General features: G+C 44.0%; 1 protein-coding gene across 1 annotated transcript; it reads left to right on the top strand.

Moving 5' to 3' along the window:
- Positions 1-41: 41 nt before the first annotated feature.
- LOC111170000 (uncharacterized) lies at positions 42-21,563 on the top strand. Its single transcript, XM_030761151.2, has 5 exons — positions 42-1,042; positions 1,972-2,016; positions 9,772-10,640; positions 13,271-13,397; positions 14,656-21,563. Exons 3-5 carry the CDS (start codon positions 10,335-10,337, stop codon positions 15,870-15,872), a joined length of 1,650 nt encoding a protein of 549 aa, XP_030617011.2. The 5' UTR covers positions 42-1,042; positions 1,972-2,016; positions 9,772-10,334; the 3' UTR covers positions 15,873-21,563.
- Positions 21,564-22,501: the final 938 nt, after the last annotated feature.

The following is a 22,501-nucleotide window of genomic DNA, read 5'->3' as shown; positions in this document are numbered from 1 at the left end:
ATTGAATCTCACGTTGGGATATCCACAGACTAGGAATTGATTCACTGTAAATTTCACGGTTGTGTTGGAAGCATGTGTAACCTGCCCAAGGTCACTGCCAGTTTCTGTGGCAGAAACTATCTCACCTCTAGCATCTGGCAGGCCCTCACAGTTGGCATCAGTCACAAGCCTAGTATGCTCAGAGCAACTGACCTCTGTGCTGTCCTGTTGGAGGAAATCGTGAGTATCCTGAGCCCTTATGGAGTCTTCATTCCCTTTTCTCTGACAAGTTAGGGCATGGACCTGACCTGTGTTGGCCCTGAGAACACTATCTGAGTTCTGCTGGCAGCTTGCAGAGAAGAACTAGCTTTTTCAGGGACACAGTTGGTCTCGGGTAGTTGTGATGAATATTTCCAGCTTCCAAGTCACCCAACCAGAAATTGCCTGTTGCACGTTGCTCTGGTTTGTGTAATAGTAAAGACTTTTTGTTTAAGCACCTTAATTTTGGAAATGCTCTTCACTGTGTGGAATAGTTTGAAAGCACAATAGGACCATCAACCTGAGGGGTAAATGACTTTTGTGGAGATCCGAACTTTGGGTGCCTCAGAGGACATGGTATGATGGCCAAATATAGGGCTTTCATTTTGGCCTAGTTTGCATTGCTGCCAAGGCCTCCTAGGAAAGAATACTTTGTTATAATTTTTTGCCTGGATACAAGAGTTCTGTGCATTCTAGTGCTTCTGGAGACAACATGGATTCTTTTTTTTCTTGCCCACAGGGGATAACACACAATGGCCAGCACTACTGAGGGAAATCTTAACCCTAGTTCTCCTCCAAAGCAACAATATATACCCTGATACCTGGAATTCCATAGGCTAGTGTCTATAGTTGTAAGGCTGCAGGGGCAGGGAAGACCGCAATTGGTACAGAAACACTGGTTACTAGGGAGTGGAGGAGACTGCAGCAAGCTACGTGGAATGTACCACTTCTAAAGGTACATCAACAAATGTTCTACTGACAATGACTGCAGGATGAGTGTGTCCAGAAATCTCAGGACCTCCAGGTATGTTTATGTTGTGAAGTCATTGGCAGACAAAATAAGGGTTTTGGGGGATTCCTCTAGGCTTTCTGAGCTGTTGACCTCAAGGCCATTGCTATACAGGCAATAGAAGAAGGATGGTGAGATACTGTGGTCCAGGCATGTGGCTTTTGTGACCCAGCCAGCAGCCCTCTTGACTCAACTAGAAATGGCCTTCACTGTTTGCCAGTATTTCCTGTCCCTGAGGAGAGGCTGCCCCTCAAGGCATGAGGAATGAGATAGTGGAGTAATTTTCTGAAGAGTGGGATATTTAGATTTTTATTATGAACCACTTTTTAAACCTGCATGATGGTATAATGGGCGTAGAAATGTTGTACATATATAAAGTGTACAATTTGATAAGTTTTCACATGTATACACTTGTGAAGCCATTATTATTATCATGATAATGAGCTATCTGTCACCAGCATATTTTCCTCATGCCCTTTTCTAGTCTCCTTGCTCTCCCTGGCCATACAGACAACCATTTATTCACATTCCTTTACAATAGATTGCATTTTCTAGAATGTTATGATTGATCATAAAGTGTTTACTTTTTTTTTTCTGGCTTCATTGATGCTACATAATTACTTTGAGAATAATTCATTGTACTGACATGAACATTCTTATTTCTAAGAATGCTTAGAAATGGAAGCTTTCTCTTCCATGTATAATTGACTATGTTCATACATTCGTCTGTTTATGGGTATTTCAGTTATTTCCAGTGTTTAGCTTTTATAAATAAAAGCTGATATGAACATTAGTTTACAATTACTTATATGGATATGTTTCATTTTTCTTGTATTAATAACTCAGTGCAGTACCTCAGTCATGGGGTAGGTGAATAGTATAACTTTTTAAGAAATTGCCAAACTGTAATCTAAAATGTTTGTGTTTTTTTGCATTCCCACCAGCAGTGTGTGAGACTTCCAATTCCTTCACACCATTGTCAATACCTGGTAAGGTTACTTTTTAATTTTACCCTTTTAAAATAAGTGTGTAGAGGTAATCCACTGGTTTTAATTGCATTTCCCTAAGGATTTACAACGTTTAGCATTATTTCATGTGTTTGCTGTATATCTTCTTTAGTAAGATGTCTATTCTTTTCTTTGTCCTATTTTCTATTTTGTGAATTTGGCTATTTGCTTTTTAGTTACAATAAGACAAACAACAAAGACATGTTGGTATTTTACTTATTCTTCAATGATGTGAGTGACTTCTTTGCTGCATGGAATCATTGTTGAATACTGGAAGGATATTTTGTTATTTTTTACTTTTTTTTTTTTTTTGATGGAATGCACAGTGTATGGACACCTATACCAAACATTTAAGTTTCATCAGCATTATTAACATATTCTCCATCACTTTTCTAAGTGTAGACATTCAATATACTGCATTCAGTAATACTATAAATCAAGCCTTAGTTTGTAGTGTTTGCCAGTTTCTTTGGTATAAATACCATGAACAATTTCAAACTACCAACCTGATGTCACTGAATAGAGTTGGGAAGAGTTGGCAGTATCACACCATTCTAAACAGAGAAATGATTAGACAGTGATGATGTTTCAATATTTGTAACTTAAAAGAGTTTAATTGATATATAATTGACTTATGTATATATTAAAAATGTCAATTTTGATGGTTTGATGCATAAAATTTCCTTAAGCCCTTTTTAAATTTGTGCTTTTCAACTTATAAGATTTCTGATATAGGATATAGTCTACTGTTTGTAATTGCTATTTTCAAATATATATAAAAGTAGAAAAGACTGTCATGGATTCCCAATCTTCTATCATTATTTATAGTCATTTGCATTTCATCTCTCATGCACATTAGTGGGTTCTTTTACTTAAAATCCAGAGATTGTGTCGTTTAATGCATAGTTTCTTGAGAATGCTTTTCTAAAATGTAAGAGTATTTCCATAATGACAATAACTTTCTCACACAAAATAAAAATATTTTCAAATGTGATAAATATTTATCAGTGCTGAATTTTATCAATTTTCTCAAAAATATATTTGTTTTTTAAGGCAGACTACAGACGTATCTTGTTTTATTGTGCTTCACAGATACTGTATTTGTTTTTAATAAATTGAAGGTTAGTGGCAACCCTGCACTGAGCAAATCTATCAGCACCATTTTTCAAACAGCATTTCCTCATTTTGTATCTTTGTGTCACATGTAATTCTCACAAGTTTTCAAACTTTTTCATTATTATTATACTTCTTATGAGATCTGTGATTAGTTATCTTTGATGTTACTTTTTAAATTTTTTTGTCTGTGCCATGCAGCTTGTGACATCTTAGTTCTCTGGCCAGGCATTGAACCCGGGCCCTCGGCAGTGAAAGCACAGAGTACTAACCACTGGACTGCCAGAGAATTCCCAGTTGGTTTTTTTGTTACTTTGTTTTTTGCTTTTGTGATGTTACTATTGTAATTGTTTTGGAGCACCATGAGTTGTACGCCTGTAAGATGGTGAACTTAATTGATAAATGTGCGTTCTGACTGCTCCACTGATTGGCCATTACGCTGTCTTTCTCTCTCTCCTTGGCCTCCCTATTCCCTGATACACAACAATATTGAAATTAGGCCAACTAATAACCCTACAATAACCTCCAGTGTTCCAGTGAAAGGTTAGAATCACTTCATGTCTTTCACTTTAAATCAGAAGCTAGAAATGATTAAGCTTAATGAGGAAGGCATGTCAAAAGCTAAGAGCTTGTCTGTCGGGAGTGGGCCCAGAACAGTATTTATATACTTTTTTCAAACTTACATACATACATATATATATATATATATATATATATATATATATATATATATATTTTTTTTTTTTTTTTTTCGGTATGTGGGCCTCTCACTGTTGTGGCCTCTCCTGTTGCAGAGCACAGGCTCCGAACACGCAGGCTCAATGGCCATGGCTCACGGGCCCAGCCGCTCAGCGGCTTGTGGGATCTTCCTGGACCAGGGCACGAACCCGTATCCCCTGCATCAGCAGGCGGACTCTCAACAACAGCGCCACCAGGGAAGCCCCAAACTTATACTTTTGGCGTTGTTTGGGCCATGCACCTTTATAGCAATATGTGTATTTACTAGGAGAGTCAGGATCCAGCAAAAGGAACAGCAGAAGCCAATGTAGTTTGAGATTCTAATTTTGAGCTCCATCCAATTAGTGCTACTGGGGCAAAGCTTTAAGGTTTGGAAGCCACCAAGGAGGCAGGTAGTGCTGAGGGAAACCCCTCTGGCTACTCTATGAAAATAGAACACAAGTTTATATCCAGCAACGACCAGGAAATATTTCAGTCCAAACACTGTTATTTCATGAGGGATCCCTTTGGAGAAAAGAACTAAGCAGTTGGCTAGGACAAGGTGGTTGAGGATTTGGTCTCTGGGTGTGAGACTTCTTCCAGTGAGTGAAGTGAAAGTAAAAAAACAAAGAAGTGAGGAGTTTCCCAGGACCCCAACTTTCATCTGAATGAGGAGGATAATCACCCAGTCCAGGTTAGTAGAAACCATCACATCAATAACTTAGGGATAATGTTTAATCGGAGTCAGAAGAATCAAATTGATGTTTGATGCCAGGACAGTAACTGCAGGGGCAGCATCCATGCAGGTGTGGAAAGGAGTCATCTGGACACTGATGCAGTCACCCAGAGGCAGAGCTCTCCCCCAGTCCCTGGGGCTCCAGGTATTCCTGCATGCTGGCAGGTTGTGTTCCTTTCTGGAGGCTCTGGGGAACCAGATTCTTGCTTGTTTGGGTTGTTGGCAGAGTTCAATTCTATGTGGTTGTAGGACTGAGGACTCTCAGTTCCCTAGATGCTCTCTGCTTATGTTGAGGGTATCTGGGAAGTCCCAGTTTCTTCAAAGAGGTTTTTGTGTGACTGACAGCTCTGACCTTTCCATCTTGCTGAGTCAGGACTAAGGTTGCTGGCTGTCAGACATGTACTGTCCTTAGCTCCTACGGTTCCTCTCCCATCCTAGTACAAAGCTGTTATCTCAAAACCATCAAACACCCTTATCATACCACCATATCTCTGACTCTGATGTCTGCAACTTTATCCCTGCAGCTGGGATAGTTTCTCCACTTTTTAAAATTAGTTAGTTAATTAATTAATTAATGTTTTTGATGGGTTTTGCTGGACGTTACAAGTACTTTTTTTTTTAATTAATTTTTATATTTGGCTGCATTAGGTCTTGCTGTGCACGGGATTTCTCTAGTTGCAGCGAGTGGGGGCTACTCTTCATTGTGGTGCTCGGGCTTCTTATTGCAGTGGCTTTTCTTGTTGCGGAGCATGAGCTCTAGGCACCTGGGCTCAGTAGTTGTGGCTCACAGGCTCTAGAGCACAGGCTCAGTAGTTATGACACATGCGCTTAGTTGCTCCACAGCATGTGGGATCCTCCTGGACCAGGGCTCGAACCTGTGTCCCCTGCATTGGCAGGCGGATTCTTAACCACTGCGTCACCAGGGAAGTTCTAGTTTCTCTACTTTTAAAGACTTATCTGTATTTTTTTTAAAGATTATTTTCTTTGTATTGTAGTAAAAAATACATAACATCAAATTTATCATCAACCATTTTTTAAATATATATGTAAATTTATTTATTTATTTTTGGCTGTGTTGGGTCTTCGTTTCTGTGCAAAGGCTTTCTCTAGTTGTGGCAAGGGGGGGCTACTCTTCGTTGTGTTTCATGGGCTTCTCATTGAGGTGGCTTGTCTTGTTGCGGAGCACAGGCTCTAGGTGTGTAGGCTTCAGCAGTTGTGGCTTGCAGGCTCAGTAGCTGTGGTGCACGGGCTTAGTGGCTTCATGGCGTGTGGGATCTTCCTGGTCCAGGGATTGAACCCGTGTCCCTTGCATTGGCAGGTGGATTCTTAACCACTGAGCCACTAGAGAAGTCCCCCAGCACCATTTTAAACAAAACTCCATTTTGTTTCACATTTCACACTTGGGATTAGAACAAAAACACTGACGGAAGAGACATGTTCCTATGAGACCTCAGTGCACATGAATTAAAGTGTTTCTTTTTGTCCTGTTAATCTGTCTAGTGTCACTTTTTTTTTTTTTTTGACCACACTGCGGCATTCGGGATCTTAGTTCCTGGACCAGGGATCTAACCCATGCCCCTTGCAGTGGAAGCACAGAGTCTTAACCATTAGACGGCCAGGGAAGTCCCTTGTGTCAATTTTATTATTAGTCCAGCCACAGGAACTCAAGAGGGATAGAGGGGGAAATTTCCCCCTCCCTGACATAACCTTGCCTCAGTCTCCCATAGTCACAGTACCCATTTCTTTCAGATATTCCATATTGGGCATAGATGCTTTGGCACAATAGAAATGGATTAAAATCAAGACTTTGATATTTACAAATTGGCTTGATAAATGTGACCCCTTGTAAGTCAAAACAGGACCTTCAAGGATTAAAACTTATGTGTAATAAAATGGTGATTATACCCCACTGCTTCTCCATTTACAGTCCAATTTTGCTTGTTCTTAAATCTGAAAAAAATGAGCACCACTTGATAGATTACTACAACCTTAATGCTATGGTCCTGTTCATCAATGTTCCATATCCAATACCCAGTAAAAGTTACTGATTCTGTTCAATCAATAACGGGTGAATATTTTTTGCTCTATAGATTTGGCTGACATATTCTGTTCAGTGCCTGTTTCAATAGCCTCTACTGCAGTTTGTTTCTACCTTAAGAGGGATACAATACACCTTTTCCTGGCTACTCCAACATATTCGTCATTACAAATTTTACTTCCAAATTAAAATCAGCAGGCATTCCTGATAGTGCCCTCAGAAACTCTACCAGAGAGGATTTGGCAGTTTCTCCTTAAACCTGCTGGAGTCTGGACACATGATGGCTGTAAGTTGACCAAGGGCTTCTGATACAAGAAGCTGGCCTTCTCTGCCCATGCTGTCTGCCATTAAAACCACCAATGGGGTTTCCCTGGTGGTGCAGTGGTTGAGAGTCCGCCTGCCGATACAGGGAACACGGGTTCGTGCCCCTGTCTGGGAAGAACCCACATGTCACGGAGCAGCTAGGCCCGTGAGCCATGGCCGCTGAGCCTGCGCGTCCGGAGGCTGTGCACTGCAATGGGAGAGGCCACAACAGTGAGAGGCCCGCATACTGCAAAAAAAAAAACAAGAAACACCGATGACTGTCTACCTCCTGTGTCTTCTGGAAATAGAGGCTCTCACAGACCCTGAGCCTGTGACTCTCTGTATTCAGCTGCCCACCATGCTTTGAGTCATGGAAACAACACAGTCCAAGCTCAGCACAGCTACTGAGGCCTCCGTAGATTAAAACAGCCTGGAAACAAACCTGGAACCTCTGGCATATTCCACCTGTAGGAGTGGTGGCATCCTCTGTCTTTAGTTACATGCCAGATTCCATGGTGCTGGAAGGTCACCTCCATTCAGGCCCCTTGTCTACCTGGAGAGCCCCTTGGGATTAACTGAGTGAACTGCAGTGGAAGATGAACAGCACTGCCAACCATCAGACATGGTGGAGCTCAGTGAAATGTTGCTTCTTTCCATCCTTTAGCCAGGACATCCCTGATAAAGCACAGGACCCAAGGGACAGCACCCTTGGGCAAACTTCAGGCAAGAATCCTAGCATGGGATGACCTGGCTCACAATGGCCACATCTCCACATTTCTTATAAGCTGTTGGGTCATTACTTAAAAATTGTCCCCTTGGTAAAAATAGCAAGAACCTCTAGGAATCTCTTGTCTCACAGTTAAATCAAAATCACACGTCTCAACATGTATTAACGCCACAATATGAGGCCTTGCCAGGACATTCCTTTTTCATTCGGAGTTATAATTTAAACCTAAACTTCCTCCACAAATAAACCAAAAACCTGTCAAATGCAGCTGCACACCATTCTTGTGACTTGATTTTTCTGCTTCTGGTCTGAGTACTTTTATCAATTTTCAAGAAGCTCCAACCCTCCAAGGAAGCCATTGTTTCAACTAAACATGGCAAATGCTGAGGTCCACATCAACTCAAGCAGGTACCCTCTTAGAAGGGACAGTCCCATCCAACATCCCAGACAACATCATCCTGGCCCAGGAGCTCGTTGCTGGAGATGACATCACCTCAGATGATAACAGTTCAAATGACGTTGTCCCAACCCAAGACCTCAAAGTTGGAGTTGACTTCACCCCTTACACTAAAATCTTCACCCCGGCAATGCCCATGGACTGCCTCTCCTAAGGCACAAATTGGATGCAGGACATGTATTGCATTTCTTCCTTTCTTTTATTATTATTTTTAAAGGCATTTATTTATTGAGGCTGCGTTGGGTCTTCGTTGCTGCACACAGGCTTTCTCTAGTTTCAGAGAGCAGGGGCTACCCGTTGCGGTGCGTGGGCTTCTGATTGCGGTGGTTTCTCGTTGTGGAGCACGGGTTCTAAGGCGCGTGGGCTTCAGTAGTTGTGGTGCAGGGGCTCAGTTGCTCCACAGCATGTGGGATCTTCCCGGAGCAGGGCTCGAACCTGTATCCCCTGCGTTGGTTACGTGCATGTAAAGAACAATAAATAAAAGCTGTGAATCAAGTTTATTCAGTATCTTACTGAGAACTACCGCCCAGGAGACAGCCTCTCAGATAGCTCTGAGAAACTGTTCTGAAGAGAAAAGAAAGGAGGTCAGGGGACTTCCCTGGCAGCCCAGTGGTTAAGACTCTGCACTTCCAGTGCAGGAAGTGCAGGTTCCATCCCTGGTCAGGGAACTAAGATCCCACACGCCGCTAGTCACGAGGAATTTTAGTTAATGGTTTTGGTGTTTTTCTAAGAATGGGAAGATGCAAGAATCCAGATTCATAAAAAATTTCTCCTCAAAAAAATGTAACTTTCTGAAAGCCTGTTCTGCCAGTTTTCCCAGAGCACAGAGTGCCTCATTCCTTACCTCTGCCCTGATCTATTTTCAGCGTGTGCTGGGGATCAGTGACTGCAGTGGCTAGTGACTCAATCCTTATAGATCCAGATGGCTAGCAGCATTCTTTAGTTGGCACTAACAATGTACATATTTTATGTCCAAATGACTTTATGGAATTGTTTGTCCATTTGTATCTGTAGACTCTTCATTGGAGTATAATTGCTTGACAATGGTGTGTTAGTTTCTGCTTTATAACAAAGTGAATCAGCTATACATATATCCCCACTATCTTCTCCCTCTTGCGTCTCCCTCCCATCCCCCCATCCCACCCCTCTAGGTGGTCACACAAAGCACAGAGCTGATCCCCCTGTGCTATGCGGCTGCTTCCCACTAGCTATCTATTTTGCATTTGGTATTATATATAAGTCCATGCACTCTCACTTCATCCCATCTTACCCTTCCACCTCCCCTTGTCCTCAAGTTCATTCTCTACATCTGCATCTTTATTCCTGTCCTGCCCCTAGGTTCTTCAGAACCTTTTTTTTTTTTTTTTTTTAGATTCCATATATATGTGTTAGCTTATGGTATTTATTTTTCTCTTTCTGACTTACTTCACTCTGTGTGACAGGCTCTAGGTCCACCCACCTCACTACAAATAACTCAGTTTTCGTTTCTTTTTATGGCTGAGTAATATTCCATTGTATATATATGCCACATCTTCTTTATCCATTCATCTGTCAATGGACATTTAGGTTGATTCCATGTCCTGGCTATTGTAAATAAAGCTGTAATGAACATTGTGGTACATGATTTTTTTTTTTTTTTTTAACAGTACACGGGCCTCTCACTGTTGTGGCCTCTCCCGTTGCGGAGCACAGGCTCCGAACGCGCAGGCTCAGCAGCCATGGCTCACGGTCCTAGCCGCTCCGTGGCATGTGGGATCTTCCTGGACCGGGGCACGAACCTGTGTCCCCTGCATCGTCAGGCGGACTCTCAACCACTGCGCCACCAGGGAAGCCCACATGATTCTTTTTGAATTATGGTTTTCTCAGGTTATATGCCCAGTATGTGTCTGTAGACTTTGGGAGCACTTATAATATTACTTTTACCGTCTGGGAACATGCTTAATGGGGTCTGAAATAGTATTTCTGAAAACTTTTAGTGATTACTTGCAGACAACACTCCCCGTAAGTCTCCCTACAGCCACTCTAAGAAATAACGAAAGCCTCCTCTCCAGCCTAGTTAGATCCCTCGCAGTGCTTCTGGATTTGTGGGGGTGGGACCACCAGCTGGAGCCCTAGCTAGACCTCTGAGAACTACATTTCCTAGAGGACTGTGTGCCGAGAGGCAGCATGTCTAAGCCAATGAAAACCCAGGGTAAAGACATTCCTGCGCATGCGCTTCTCATCGGGGAGGGACTTCCGGCCGCCTCCTCGTGGCGGCCATTTTAATTGCTCTGGATTTGTTCTAGTTCAAGAGCGCTCCGTGGGGGCTGAGATGGCTGAGCTAAGGAGTTCCAAGTGGAGGTGTCCCCGTTGCACAGAGACGGGTCTGAAGTTCGGCGACACCGCCTGGGGTGTCCCGCGTCAGACCCTGGATAAGGCCGGTCGTGGCTGGGTCCCCTCTGTTCTCCCGCCGCTACCGGCCCAGCTCCACCCACAGAGTCCGAATGCGGTGGCGGCGCTAAGGGACCCGCCTCAGGTAAACGCTCGTCCTCCGGGCCCTCACCCCCCCACCCCACCAGACACTAGATCCCCTGCCCACGTGCCCGCAGCTCAGGCCGCTATGTCCAGGACGGTGAGGCGGTCGTGGATGGGCTCTGTTTCTGACAGTGTGATGGTGCGTGGGAGAGGGTGACAGGCGGGGGGACCGGCAGGTGCAAAGGCTTGGAGGTGGGACTGAGGAGGGAGGATTCGGGAAACCTGGAACTGTCTTGTATTTGCATGGAGTAGAGAGTGTGAGGTGGACTCGCACCTGCACTGTCAAGCTGAGGGGTTTGTACCTCCGTTCTGAGGACCCTGGCAGCCATGGTGGGTTGTGAAGAGAAGAGGGATATAGTCTGATTTAGGGTTTTAAAAGCTTTCCAAGAGCTACTCTGAGGGAGAACAGATTGGAATGGGGGTGATGAGGGTAGTGAGGCACAGGGAGGTTGAGTCCTTGTCCAACATAGAACTGGGAAGAGGCAGCACTGAGGTCTGAAGCAGAGAGTTTAGTCTTTTAGCCCAAGGTCATCTGGCCTCCAGGGCTGGCGAGGGGTACAGGGAGTTTTGAGCCCCTTGGAATACACCTTTATGGCTTGCTTCTGCCCACAGGTCCCCATGACTGAGGAAGCACTTAGGGAACCTACAAAGGGAAGTGGAGGGTGTCCCAGGCCCTCACTGGCTTGGATCTCACTCATATGAACTTGAGATTGTGGTGTCGTGAGACTCTTCACCTGCCATTTTCCCAGCCATTGGGTTTGGGGATCTGGGAGAAATCCTCTAGACACATTCTAGTCCAGGCCAAGGGTTTCATGGAAGAGTTGCTTTCTGGTCATCTGTGAAAAATGGTGTAGAAGGTTATCCCAGAAACAGGTACAGCATGTTCAAATGTTTGGTAGTGTGTCCACAAACTGGGAACAGGGCACAGCAGGTCTCCTTTCTTTTAGCAACAGAGAGCAAGGGTACAGGAGTCAGTCTTGTAATGTGGCTGTCTGAGAAGTTGGGCATCTATTGTGGAGGTAATGGGAGATTTGGAAAAGAGGAGGGAGATGATCTTACTTAGGTATAAACAGGCTCCATCTGGTTACAGAGTGGAAAACAGTCTTTGGGAGGAGGAAGGATGACCAGGGAGGAGGGTACTGCAGAAGTCCTAGTGCGTGTTCATGGACCAGAGTAGTGGCTGTGGAGTTGGAAGAAGTGGTTGGATTCTGGATCCATTATTTAAGAAGGGCTGCCCAGATTTTCTGATTTTGAGGGTGGGAGAGAGAATGGTAAGAGTCAGTGATGGCACTAAAGTTTTGGTCTTAGCAGCTGAAAGACTGGAAGCTTAATTAACTGAGATGAGATAATCAGTAGTAAGAGTGATTTTCATTGGAGATATCAGGAATTTTGGTTTTGGCTGTGTTAAAATTATGAGATTTCTCAGAAAACAAAGGAGTAGTGACATCAGGTGGGCAGCACAGAGATCTGGAAATCTGGGGTGTGGTTCGGGATGGAGACATCTGAAAGTGGTGGCTAGTGTCTGCACCAGTGTGGAACTATGGATTGTATTTAGAAGGTGGAATTCAGGCCATGGTGATATTGTTACTAGCAGGTCAGAAAGAAGTGTATAAGTTCCAAGAATTGATCTATTGCTTGGGCACCTGGTTGGGGGTTATGGACATCATAAACACAGATGTAGGAGAGAAATAGCCATGAAGGGAGTATGTGTGGGGCCTGAGGTGTTGGCAGGTGTCCAAGACTTCCAAAGGAAGAGTAGACAGACAGATGCAGAGGCAGAGAACTAACAGAGATAAGATGCATTTGCTAGAATTTTGTGGTGAGCTTTGGTGGGATGTTTCAGTAGATAATGTAGATAACATAATGGGAAAATGTGGTTATCTGTGAGAATCACTATGCTTAGTGTGGGTACCATTGTGGCTGGGATTTTAATGGGGGTTAGGTGGAGAGAGGAGGATTGTGGCTGCTGAGGGAATGAGTACAGCCTAGAAGTAGGAGAGGGTTATGGGTATCTGAAATACACATATGGTTCTGTATGACTAATGTTGAAGCTAGAATTAGAAACAGGCAGAAAGGCCTTCAAAGTGTTTTGGGATCCATCAGAGGTCTTGGGTAGAATTGGATTCTGTTTGAATTTGCCAGGTTCTCTGGGGTGAGTCCAGGAAGATGACTATAGTGTGGGACAGAGAGTTGGCAGTGGCTGAGAGGATGCAACCGTGGGGTCTGGAGATGTGAGAGAGGTACATGTGGAGAGAGGGAGCATGAATTGATGGACCCTGGGCCCTGGTACAGGAGACTTAAGGGTGATGGGTGACTCCACATTTTATTGTGAGGCATGATATGGAAGACCCCCTGGAAATTGCCTGACAGGAAGAGATGGAGCCATGCAGTTCTGTCCCTGAGCATCTCTCTGATGGCATCTCTCTGCCTACCTGTCTGTAGTTGCTGAGGCCTGGGCACAGTGATTAGTGGAACCATGAGGAGAGAGCAGTACCAATGGCATCAGGTTCTGGTGTCTCACCTGAAGTGGGGAGCCTGGAAGAAACTTGGGCATGGGCTGGATGTGTGCAGGATGGATTGTGGGTCCTCAGGAGAAAGGACCAGTGGTTTCATCTGTCCCCATCATGACAGGCTAGTGTGACTTTGGAGGACGTGGCTGTGTACTTCTCCTGGGAGGAATGGAGTCTCCTTGATAAGGCCCAGAGACACCTGTACCATGATGTGATGCTGGAGATCTTTACACTTATATCCTCACTGGGTAAGGCCTGCACACCCACCCCTATGACCTGGGCTAGACTTTGCCTTTCTGCTTTTCCTTAGGGGCTGCTCTGTCCTTCCTGCATCCAAACCATGGGGACTACTTCCTTTCCTAGTTCCTTTGGAAGGTGCTGTTGTTGCTAGGGCTGGGTTGTTTGCACTGCCCTTTTCTCTCCTTGGAGACCTAATACCTGCTGCTCTGAAGCCTAGTAGGAAGCCAAATGGGTCCCATCTTGCTTGCCTCCTCCCTAGTTGGGTGACTTTCCAGATCCATGGTTCCTAGGTTTTGCTCCCTTCTTCTGACTGTTCTTTCATGCCTGCCTGTGCCAAGAATTGCACGCCACTGGGCATAGGCACTAGTTAGGTGCACCATGAGCTGTGTTTGTGATACCCTCATCTGAGGTTCTTTTTGTAACATTTATTTTTCTTTTCTGTGCTCTGTTATGTGATGTTTCTTTGGGCTGGAACTGGCCACTTGCCTGCCCTGTCTGTCCCTTAGGATTTGAATTTTCTAAGTCCCATGTAGTTAATGTGGGTTGCAGGGGAGAGTCCTGGGTGCTTCATAGAATGGCCCACTGTGGCACGATGGGCTAGAGGGGGCCTGGCAAGGACATGACATCAGGGTTGTGTTCACATCATACCAGGAACCTGTTCAAACTAGTGTTTTGGTGCCACTGCTGGATGCCACACCTCATTTCCATCTCTTCTTCCCCATTCTTTATACTTGGCCAGCTTGTCACTTTAACTCTAACTTCTGGCCCCTGGCTATACCCAACTTTCCTTCCTCCACCTGTTACCTATTCTTCTCTACTGCTGCATCTGCTGTGTTCTCCAGTGTTGGCTCACATGTAACAGGTGGTGTGCACATATCCTTGATAGTCCTTGAAAACTAGTTAGTCATTTGCAAATGGATTTTTCTATCCCTGGACAAAAATTTCTGTACAACACTCACATGTTAGCAGCAGCTAAAGCACTGCTCAAGGTGTGAGGAGTGAGTTTAAAGCTGCCTGCCTCTCCTCACTCTGCTGCATCACATTCTTAACAGTTTTTCATCTTGTGAGATTTCCCTACTTCTGTAACCTTTTAGAGTCCCAGTACTGCAAAACAGCCTCTTCCTCGTCCTGACTCCAACTCTGTCATCCTGAAAACCACCTCATGTATTCATTCTTTGGTGTGCCAGACACATATTTGTGATGTGGCTGCCACCAGTCCCCAAAGTGAAGTCCCCATGTACTTCACTAGCATTTTTCTGTTTTCAGGTTGTTTGTGTGGCATAGAGGATGACAAGACTCCTTCAGGACAGAGTGTTTCTCAGGAAAGAATGCCACAAATCAGGACTCTAAAGCCAGATCTGTCAACCCAGAAAGCTCATCTCTGTGAGATGTGTGCTCCTGTCATGAAGGACGTTTTGTACCTGGCTGAGCATCAAGGAACATATACTGGGCAGAAATCGTGTACATGTGTAGCATGTGGGGAACAATTCTGTTTCAGGGCAAATCTTGACCAACACCAGGAGGAGCACAGTGGGGAAAAACCCTGCAGCAAGGGTATGAACAGGACCTCCTTTGTGAAGAGCTATGGAATCTATTTGTCAGGGAAGCCTTTCACCTGTGGGGAGGGTGGAAAGGACACTGTGGGCCTTTTCCAGTACCAGGCCACTCCCAAAGCAGTACTGAATATACACAGCAGTACTGGCTGTGAGGAGCCCTTTCACTGTGGAAAAAGTCCTTACAAGTGTGGTGAATGTGGGAAAGCCTTCCGCTGCAAACGTACACTTGTTCAGCACCAAAGAATTCACTCTGGAGGACTGTATGAGTGCAGTGAATGTGGGAAAACCTTCACTTACAAGCACACATTTCTTCGGCACAAGACGCTTCATACTGGAGAAAGGTCTTTTGAATGCAGTGAATGTGGGAAGACCTTCAGGTTCAAATATAAACTTGTTCAGCACCAGCGTATTCACACTGGAGAAAGGCCTTATGAGTGTGCCGAATGTGGGAAAGCTTTTGGGTGCAAATCCAAACTTGTTCGGCACCAGAGAATTCACACTGGAGCAAAGCCTTATGAGTGTACTGAATGTGGCAGATTCTTTAGACAAAGTTCCAGTCTTGTTCAGCATCAGAGAATTCACACAGGAGCAAGGCCTTATGAATGTGGTGAATGTGAGAAATCTTTTAGCCAAAGCTCTAGCCTCATTCAGCACCGCAGAATTCACACTGGAGAAAGGCCTTATGAATGCAGTGAATGTGGGAAATCCTTTAGCCAAAGCTCCAGCCTCATTCAACACCGAAGAGTTCATACAGGAGCAAGGCCTTATGAGTGCAGGGAATGTGGGAAATCCTTTAGCCAAAGCTTCAGCCTCATTCTACATCGGAGAATTCACACTGGAGAAAGACCTTATGAATGCAGTGAATGTGGAAAATCTTTTAGCCAAAACTACAGCCTCATTCAGCACCATAAACTTCACACTAGATAAAGGCCTCAAGAGTTCAGCCAACATGAGAAAGCCTTCAGTTACCAGTCTGCTCTGATTCAACACCAAAATCTCACAACTCAGTTCTAAGTTTTAGGAATTCAGCTAATGTGGAAAAAATACCTTCTGGATAAGGAAATCTACATAAGATAATGGCCTTAGACCTTCAGGGAATTTGCTATCTCTTTGCTCAGTGTGATAGCACTAGAGAGCCTCTATGAGGAGCAATCTGCCATGAGTTCCAGGTATGTGAGAAATTTTCAGGAGCAGCATTTCATATTTTACCTGCTCAGGAACCTTGCCATAATTAAGTCACTGCCAGATTCTGTGGCAGAAGTCAACTCGCCTCTACCATCTGGCAGGTCCTCATAGTGTGCATCAGTCACCACAGCATGCTCAGAGAAGACAGATGTTTGTACTCTCTCTCCCATTCTCTAGAGGAAATCGTAGTCGAAGCCCCTAGGGAGTTCCCATTCCCTTCTCTCTAACTAGTTATGGCATGGACCTGACCCAGTTTGGGCCCAAAGGACCCAGTCTGGGAACTGCTGGTGGCTTGTAAAGCTTTCCTTCTTCATGGCATTGTTGGTCTTAGGGGTGAAACTTTTGAAGCATTTTCTGTCCTCCAAGTTGCCAACCTGGGAACGATCTGCTGCATATTGCTCTGATTTGTACAATAATAAAAATCTTATTGTTTAAGTCACCTTTAATCTTAACAGTTTTATTCACTATGTGGAGTAGTTGAAAACAGAATTTGAAAAACAAAATGAAAATAGAATTTGGCTTTGCTAGTGTGAACAGGTGGACAGGTTTCATGAGGGTTTCAGGGAACAGTATGGTGTAAGAAAGTCTGTCTTACTACAGTTTTTGTCTAAGCTGTATTCCTGTCTGTGGTAAAATAAAAAAGTAAATATTTGATGCTTGTCCCTGGTTCCTGGCAGAGATCTTCTAAAACCCTTGGAATTTCCTGAGTAATAAGAGTTTTTTTGTGTGATAATGAAATGACTCAAGGTGGAGGCCTGTACAGATCTTCAGCATGGGGGCTGGTCACCAGATATTAAAGGGTTAGAACTTTTAAGCCCCACCCCTGACATCTGGGGAGGGGAAGGAGCTGGAGATTGAGTTCAGTCACAATGGCCAGTGATTTAGTCAACTGTGCCTATGTAATGATACCTTAGTAAAAAATCCCTAAACAGTAGGGTTTGGGGAGTTTCCATGTTGGTAGACACATCCAACCAGGAAGGGAGGTATACCCTGATTCCACTGGGTTAGAGGCTCCTGTGCTTGGGGTTCTTTTGGACATCACTTTATCTGGCTGTTGACTTGTGTCCTTCATAATAAACTGTAATTGTAAGTATAGCATTTTCCTGAGTTCTATAAGTCATTCTAGCAAATTATCAAACCAGATTTGTAGTCGACTTGGCAGAAGTGGGAGTAGCCTTGGAACCCATTTTGTGGTTGGCAGTCTTATGGGACTGAGTCCTTAATGGGTGGGGTCTGCACTAACTCCAAGTAGTTAAGTGTCAGAATTGAATTGAATTGTAGGATACCCAGTTGGTGCTGCAGAATTGGTGATGGAATGACATATTTGGTGTCAGAAAAAGCCATACGATGTACAAGGCATTCTGGGAAAGACTGCTGACATCTGTGGTCCTAATAAGTACCTTGGATGTCAGGGTTTTTTTGTAGACCCAAAGACCACCCTCAAGAGAGCACAGCTGTTACAAACTACAATACTTTTGGAACTGCAGTATCTAGGATGTGATAATTGTTCCCAGGTATAGTGAGAAATCAGTAGCACTTAGATTATGCAACATGACATTATTGAAGCCTGATAATCTAAAGTGAATTCAGAAAATACAAAGTGCTGATTAATCTTTCTTTGGCTCTGAAATTATTGTGAGATTCTTAAATATTAAAACCAGTTTTAAAAATCTTCATATCAATATTTACCATTAAACTTGGAGTTAAATTTTAGGATTGTCTCTGCATGGAAATTTTATTAAGACCATAGATGATGACTTCCTCATTGCACAATTTCCACCTACACTTTTATCAGCCCAGAGAACCTTTGCTGCAGTCTCCATGTTCCATTTGCTCAGCCACCATCTCTTACAAAAAGCCTCACTATAGGCGTACCTCAGATGTTGTGGGTTCAGTTCCAGACCACTGCAGTAAAGCAAATATTGCAGTAAAGGAGGTCACATGAATTTTTTGGTCTCCCAGTGCTTATAAAAGTTATGTTTATACTGTAGTCTATTAAGTGTACAATAGCATGATGTCTGAAAGAACAATGGACATACTTTATTTAAAAGGTACTTTATTCCTAAATAAAAAATGTTAACCATCATCTGAGCCTTCAGTGAGTCATAATTTTTTGCAATAGTAACATCAGACACCACTGATAAAGATCATAACAAATATAATAATGATGAAAATGTTTGAATTGTTGCAAGAATTACCAAAATGTGACATAGCCATAAAGTGAGAAAATGCTGTTGGAAAAAAACAGCACCAATAGACTTGCTTGACGCAGAGTTGCGACAAACCTTCAATCTGTAAAAAAAAAAACTCGGTGTCTGCAAAGCACAATAAAATGAGGTATGCCTATAAGTTGCCTTTTGTTTGAAGGGAACACATATTGCAGAGCTGAACTGTAGTTCTAAAAATTTTTTTTTTAATCTTAAGTTTTTGTTTTATAATATTTATTTTTTAATTAATTAATTTTGGCTGTGCCAGGTCCCAGTTGTGGCACGCAGGATCTTAGTTGCAGTATGCAGACCTCTTAGTTGCAGCATGCATGCAGGATCTAGTTCCTTGACCAGGGATTGAACCTGGGCCCCTTGCATTGGGAGCACAGAGTCTTACCCACTGGACCACCAAGGAAGTCCCTATTTTTGTTTTTTTACCCTAAATCTGCACTCTTTGATCTGACATCCAGAATGCTAAGGGCTTCTTAAAATCTTAGTTTCGCTTTGTAGACTCACCCCACTTGAATTCTTATTATGAACTCAGTAGCATCTTCATGGCGTGTCATAGGCCATTTATAGTGGAACATATAATTCCTACTTATGGTTCTAATGAGAACTGTCCTTACAGCACAACCACTAGATCCCAGCAGTTAGGGAAGTGTACTTGCACCCTACCCCAATAATCCTTGGCCCAGTTGCACATGCTAGCCGCTTACTGCAGGGAGCATAAGATGCAGATACAGTGGAAGGCCAGATCCATCATCGGGTTCACAAACACATTCTCTGCTCTTCAAAGCTACATAATTCCTGAACTCAACAATCACTGCTCTAACATTCCATTGCTCCTGTTGGATAAAAAGACTCTGTATTTTGATTACTTATTAGTCTTACTAACTGCCACCACCTGCAAACTTCACATCACTTAGTTGGGGAATGTCCAGATAACCTAGGACCTCTTCTAGCCTGAATTGTCCTACTAATTAGTCCTACTAATTATCTATAAATGTTTAGTCCATCAGCTTAAAGAGCTATCATTACTGATCTATCATTTAAAAGATTCCAAATCCTGGTCAAGGACTTTACCTGAATGCTCCAGTTGTCCCCTATTCCAGCAGGACCTTCCCCACTTCTGCTACTTGCCTGCCCAGCTTGGTGTTCCTAGCTTAATATATTCACCAAAAACCTCAAGAATCTCAAAACTATTTGTTACTTCATATAAAGTTCCCCCAGGATTACTTCTATCTATATTAACATTCTGCCTTTATACAGAGAAAAGAAAATCATTATTTGATTTTATTTGACAATACCCTCTGCCTCCCAAATCTAAAATATCTTATGGGCTCCCTTATGTTGAGAAGGTAGTGATGCCTCCACTGAATTTAGGGTCAATCCCTCCATTAATGCCATCTAAGGATGATTTTCCCATGACTTAGCTTCTGAGGGGTTTTGTTCTTGGTTTTGTAAATCTATTGATGATAAACCACCAATCATTGATCTTCAGTCTTTTAATCTGTTTTACAAATAGCATCAATAAAATTTGTGTACTTCATAAAATAGCTACCCTTCACTCTATGATCTAGTACATTTTTTTTCTGTTCTACCATTTCTCTCCCTCATGCTTTATGGCTAAACTTTTATGAGCATTTTCTCTCTCTTTTTGTTTCTATTACCTCAACTCCTATGTAGTTCTCTAATCTTTCTAATGAGAGTTTTTATCTTCACAACTCCATCATCATTAATGAATTTAAGATTTTCCTTAAAGTTCCTTTCAGGAGCTTTTGACACCATTTTTTTCCTTTATATTCTTAATATACTGGATTTGTTTTATTTATTTTATTTATTTTTATTTTTTTTGCGGTATGTGGGCCTCTCACTGCTGTGGCCTCTCCCGTCGTGGAGCACAGGCTCCAGATGTGCAGGCTCAGTGGCCAGGGCTCACGGGCCCAGCCGCTCCGCGGCATGTGGGATCCTCCTGGACTGGGGCACGAACCCGTGTCCCCTGCATCGGCAGGTGGACTCCCAAGCACTGCACCACCAGGGAAGCCCTGTTTTTTTTTATTTTTTAATTAAAAAAAATTCTTTTTTAGCTTGTTGTGCAGCTTGCAGAATCTCTGTTCCCCAACCAGAGATTGAACATGGGCCACAGCATGAAAGCCCAGAAGGAATCCTAATTACTGGACCACCAGGGAACTCCCTGGATTTGTTTTTCTTAAATGCATTCCCTTAATATTGTAATAAACAGGAGCTCAATCAGCAGTTATTTCTCTCTTCACAACCTAGACAGGAGAAGATGGCGGAAGAGTAGGACGCGGAGATTACCTTCCTCCCCACAGATACATCAGAAATACATCTACACGTGGAACTGCTCCTATAGAACACCAACTGAACGCTGGCAGGAGACCTCAGACCTCCCGAAAGGGAAGAAACTCCCCACGTACCTGGGTAGGGCAAAAGAAAAAAGAAAAAACAGAGACAAAAGAATAGGGATGGGACCTACACCAGTGGGAGGGAGCTGCAAAGGAGGAAAGGTTTCCACACACTAGAAGCCCCTTCGCGGGTGGAGACTGCAGGTGGCAGAGGGGGGAAGCATCAGAGTCATGGAGGAGAATGCAGCAACAGGGGTGCAGAGGGCAAAGTGGAGAGATTCCTGCACAGAGGATCGGTGCTGACCAGCACTCACCAGCCCAAGAGGCTTGTCTGCTCACCCGCTGGGACGGGCTGGGGCTGGGAGCTGAGGCTCAGGCTTCGGAGCTTAGATCCCAGGGAGAGGACTGGGGTTGGTGGTGTGAACACAGCCTAAAGGGGTTAGTGTACCACGGCTAGCTGGGAGGGAGTCCAGGAAAAGTCTGGAGCTGCTGAAGAGACGAGACGTTTTCTTGCCTCTTTGTTTCCTGGTGTGCGAGGAGAGGGGATTAAGAGCACTGCTTAAAGGAGCTTCAGAGATGGGCACGAGATGCAGCTATCATCATGGACCCCAGAGATGGGCATGAGATGCTAAGGCTGCTGCTGTGGCCACCAAGAAGCCTGTGTGCGAGCACAGGTCACTTTCCCTACCTCCAGTTCCCGGAGACTGTGCAGCCCACCACTGCCAGGGCCCCATGATCCAGGGACAACTTTCCCAGGAGAACACATGGCGTGCCTCAGGCTGGTGCAACGTCATGCCAACCTCTGTCGCTGCAGGCTCACCCCACACTCTGTACCCCTCCTCCCGCCGGCCTGAGTGAGCCAGAGCCCCCAAATCAGTGGCTCCTTTAACCCCGTCTTGTCTGAGCTAAGAACAGACGCCCTCAGGAGACCTACATGCAGAGGCGGGGCCAAATCCAAAGCTGAACCCCGGGAGCTATGTGAACAAAGAAGAGAAAGGGACATTTCTCTCAGCAGCCTCAGAAGCAGTGGATTAAAACTCCACAATCAACTTGATGTACCCTGCATCTGTGGAATACCTGAATAGACAATGAACCATCCCAAGTTGAGGAGGTGGACTTTGGGAGCAAGATATATTATTTTCTCCCTTTTTCCTCTTTTTGTGAGTGTGTATGTGTATGCTTCTATGTGAGATTTTGTCTGTATAGATTTGCTTTCACCATTTGTTCTAGGGTTCTGTCCGTCCATGTTTTTTGTTTGTTTTTTTACAAATGTTTTCTTAATAATTATTTTTTATTTTAATAACTTTATTTTATCTTTATTTTATTTTATCTTCTTTCTTTCTTTCTTTCTTTCTATTTTTTCTCCCTTTTATTCTGAACCATGTGGAGGACAGTCTCTTGGTGCTCCAGCCAGGTGTCAGGGCTGTGCCACTGAGGTGGGAGAGCCAACTTCAGGACACTGGTCCACAAGAGACCTCCCAGCCCCACATAATATCAAATGGCAAAAATCTCCCAGAGATCTCCATCTCAACATCAACACCCAGCTTCACTCAACAACCAGCAAGCTACAGTGTTGTACACCCTATGCCAGATAACTAGCAAGACAGGAACACAGCCCCATCCATTAGCAGAGAGGCTGCCTAAAATCATAATAAGGTCACAGACACCCCAAAACACACCACCAGACGTGGAACTGCCCACCAGAAAGACAAGATCCAGCCTCATCCACCAGAACACAGGCACCAGTCCCCTGCACCAGGAAACCTACACAACCCACTGAACCAACCTTAGTCACTGG

Source organism: Delphinapterus leucas, chromosome 20 (genome assembly GCF_059928025.1).
Source record: "Delphinapterus leucas isolate spDelLeu-1000000601 "Yukka" chromosome 20, BTC_Dleu_Yukka2, whole genome shotgun sequence".
NCBI lineage: Eukaryota > Metazoa > Chordata > Mammalia > Artiodactyla > Monodontidae > Delphinapterus > Delphinapterus leucas.
Note: the sequence above shows the minus strand (reverse complement) of the source record. Positions and strands in the feature narration are given on the sequence as shown.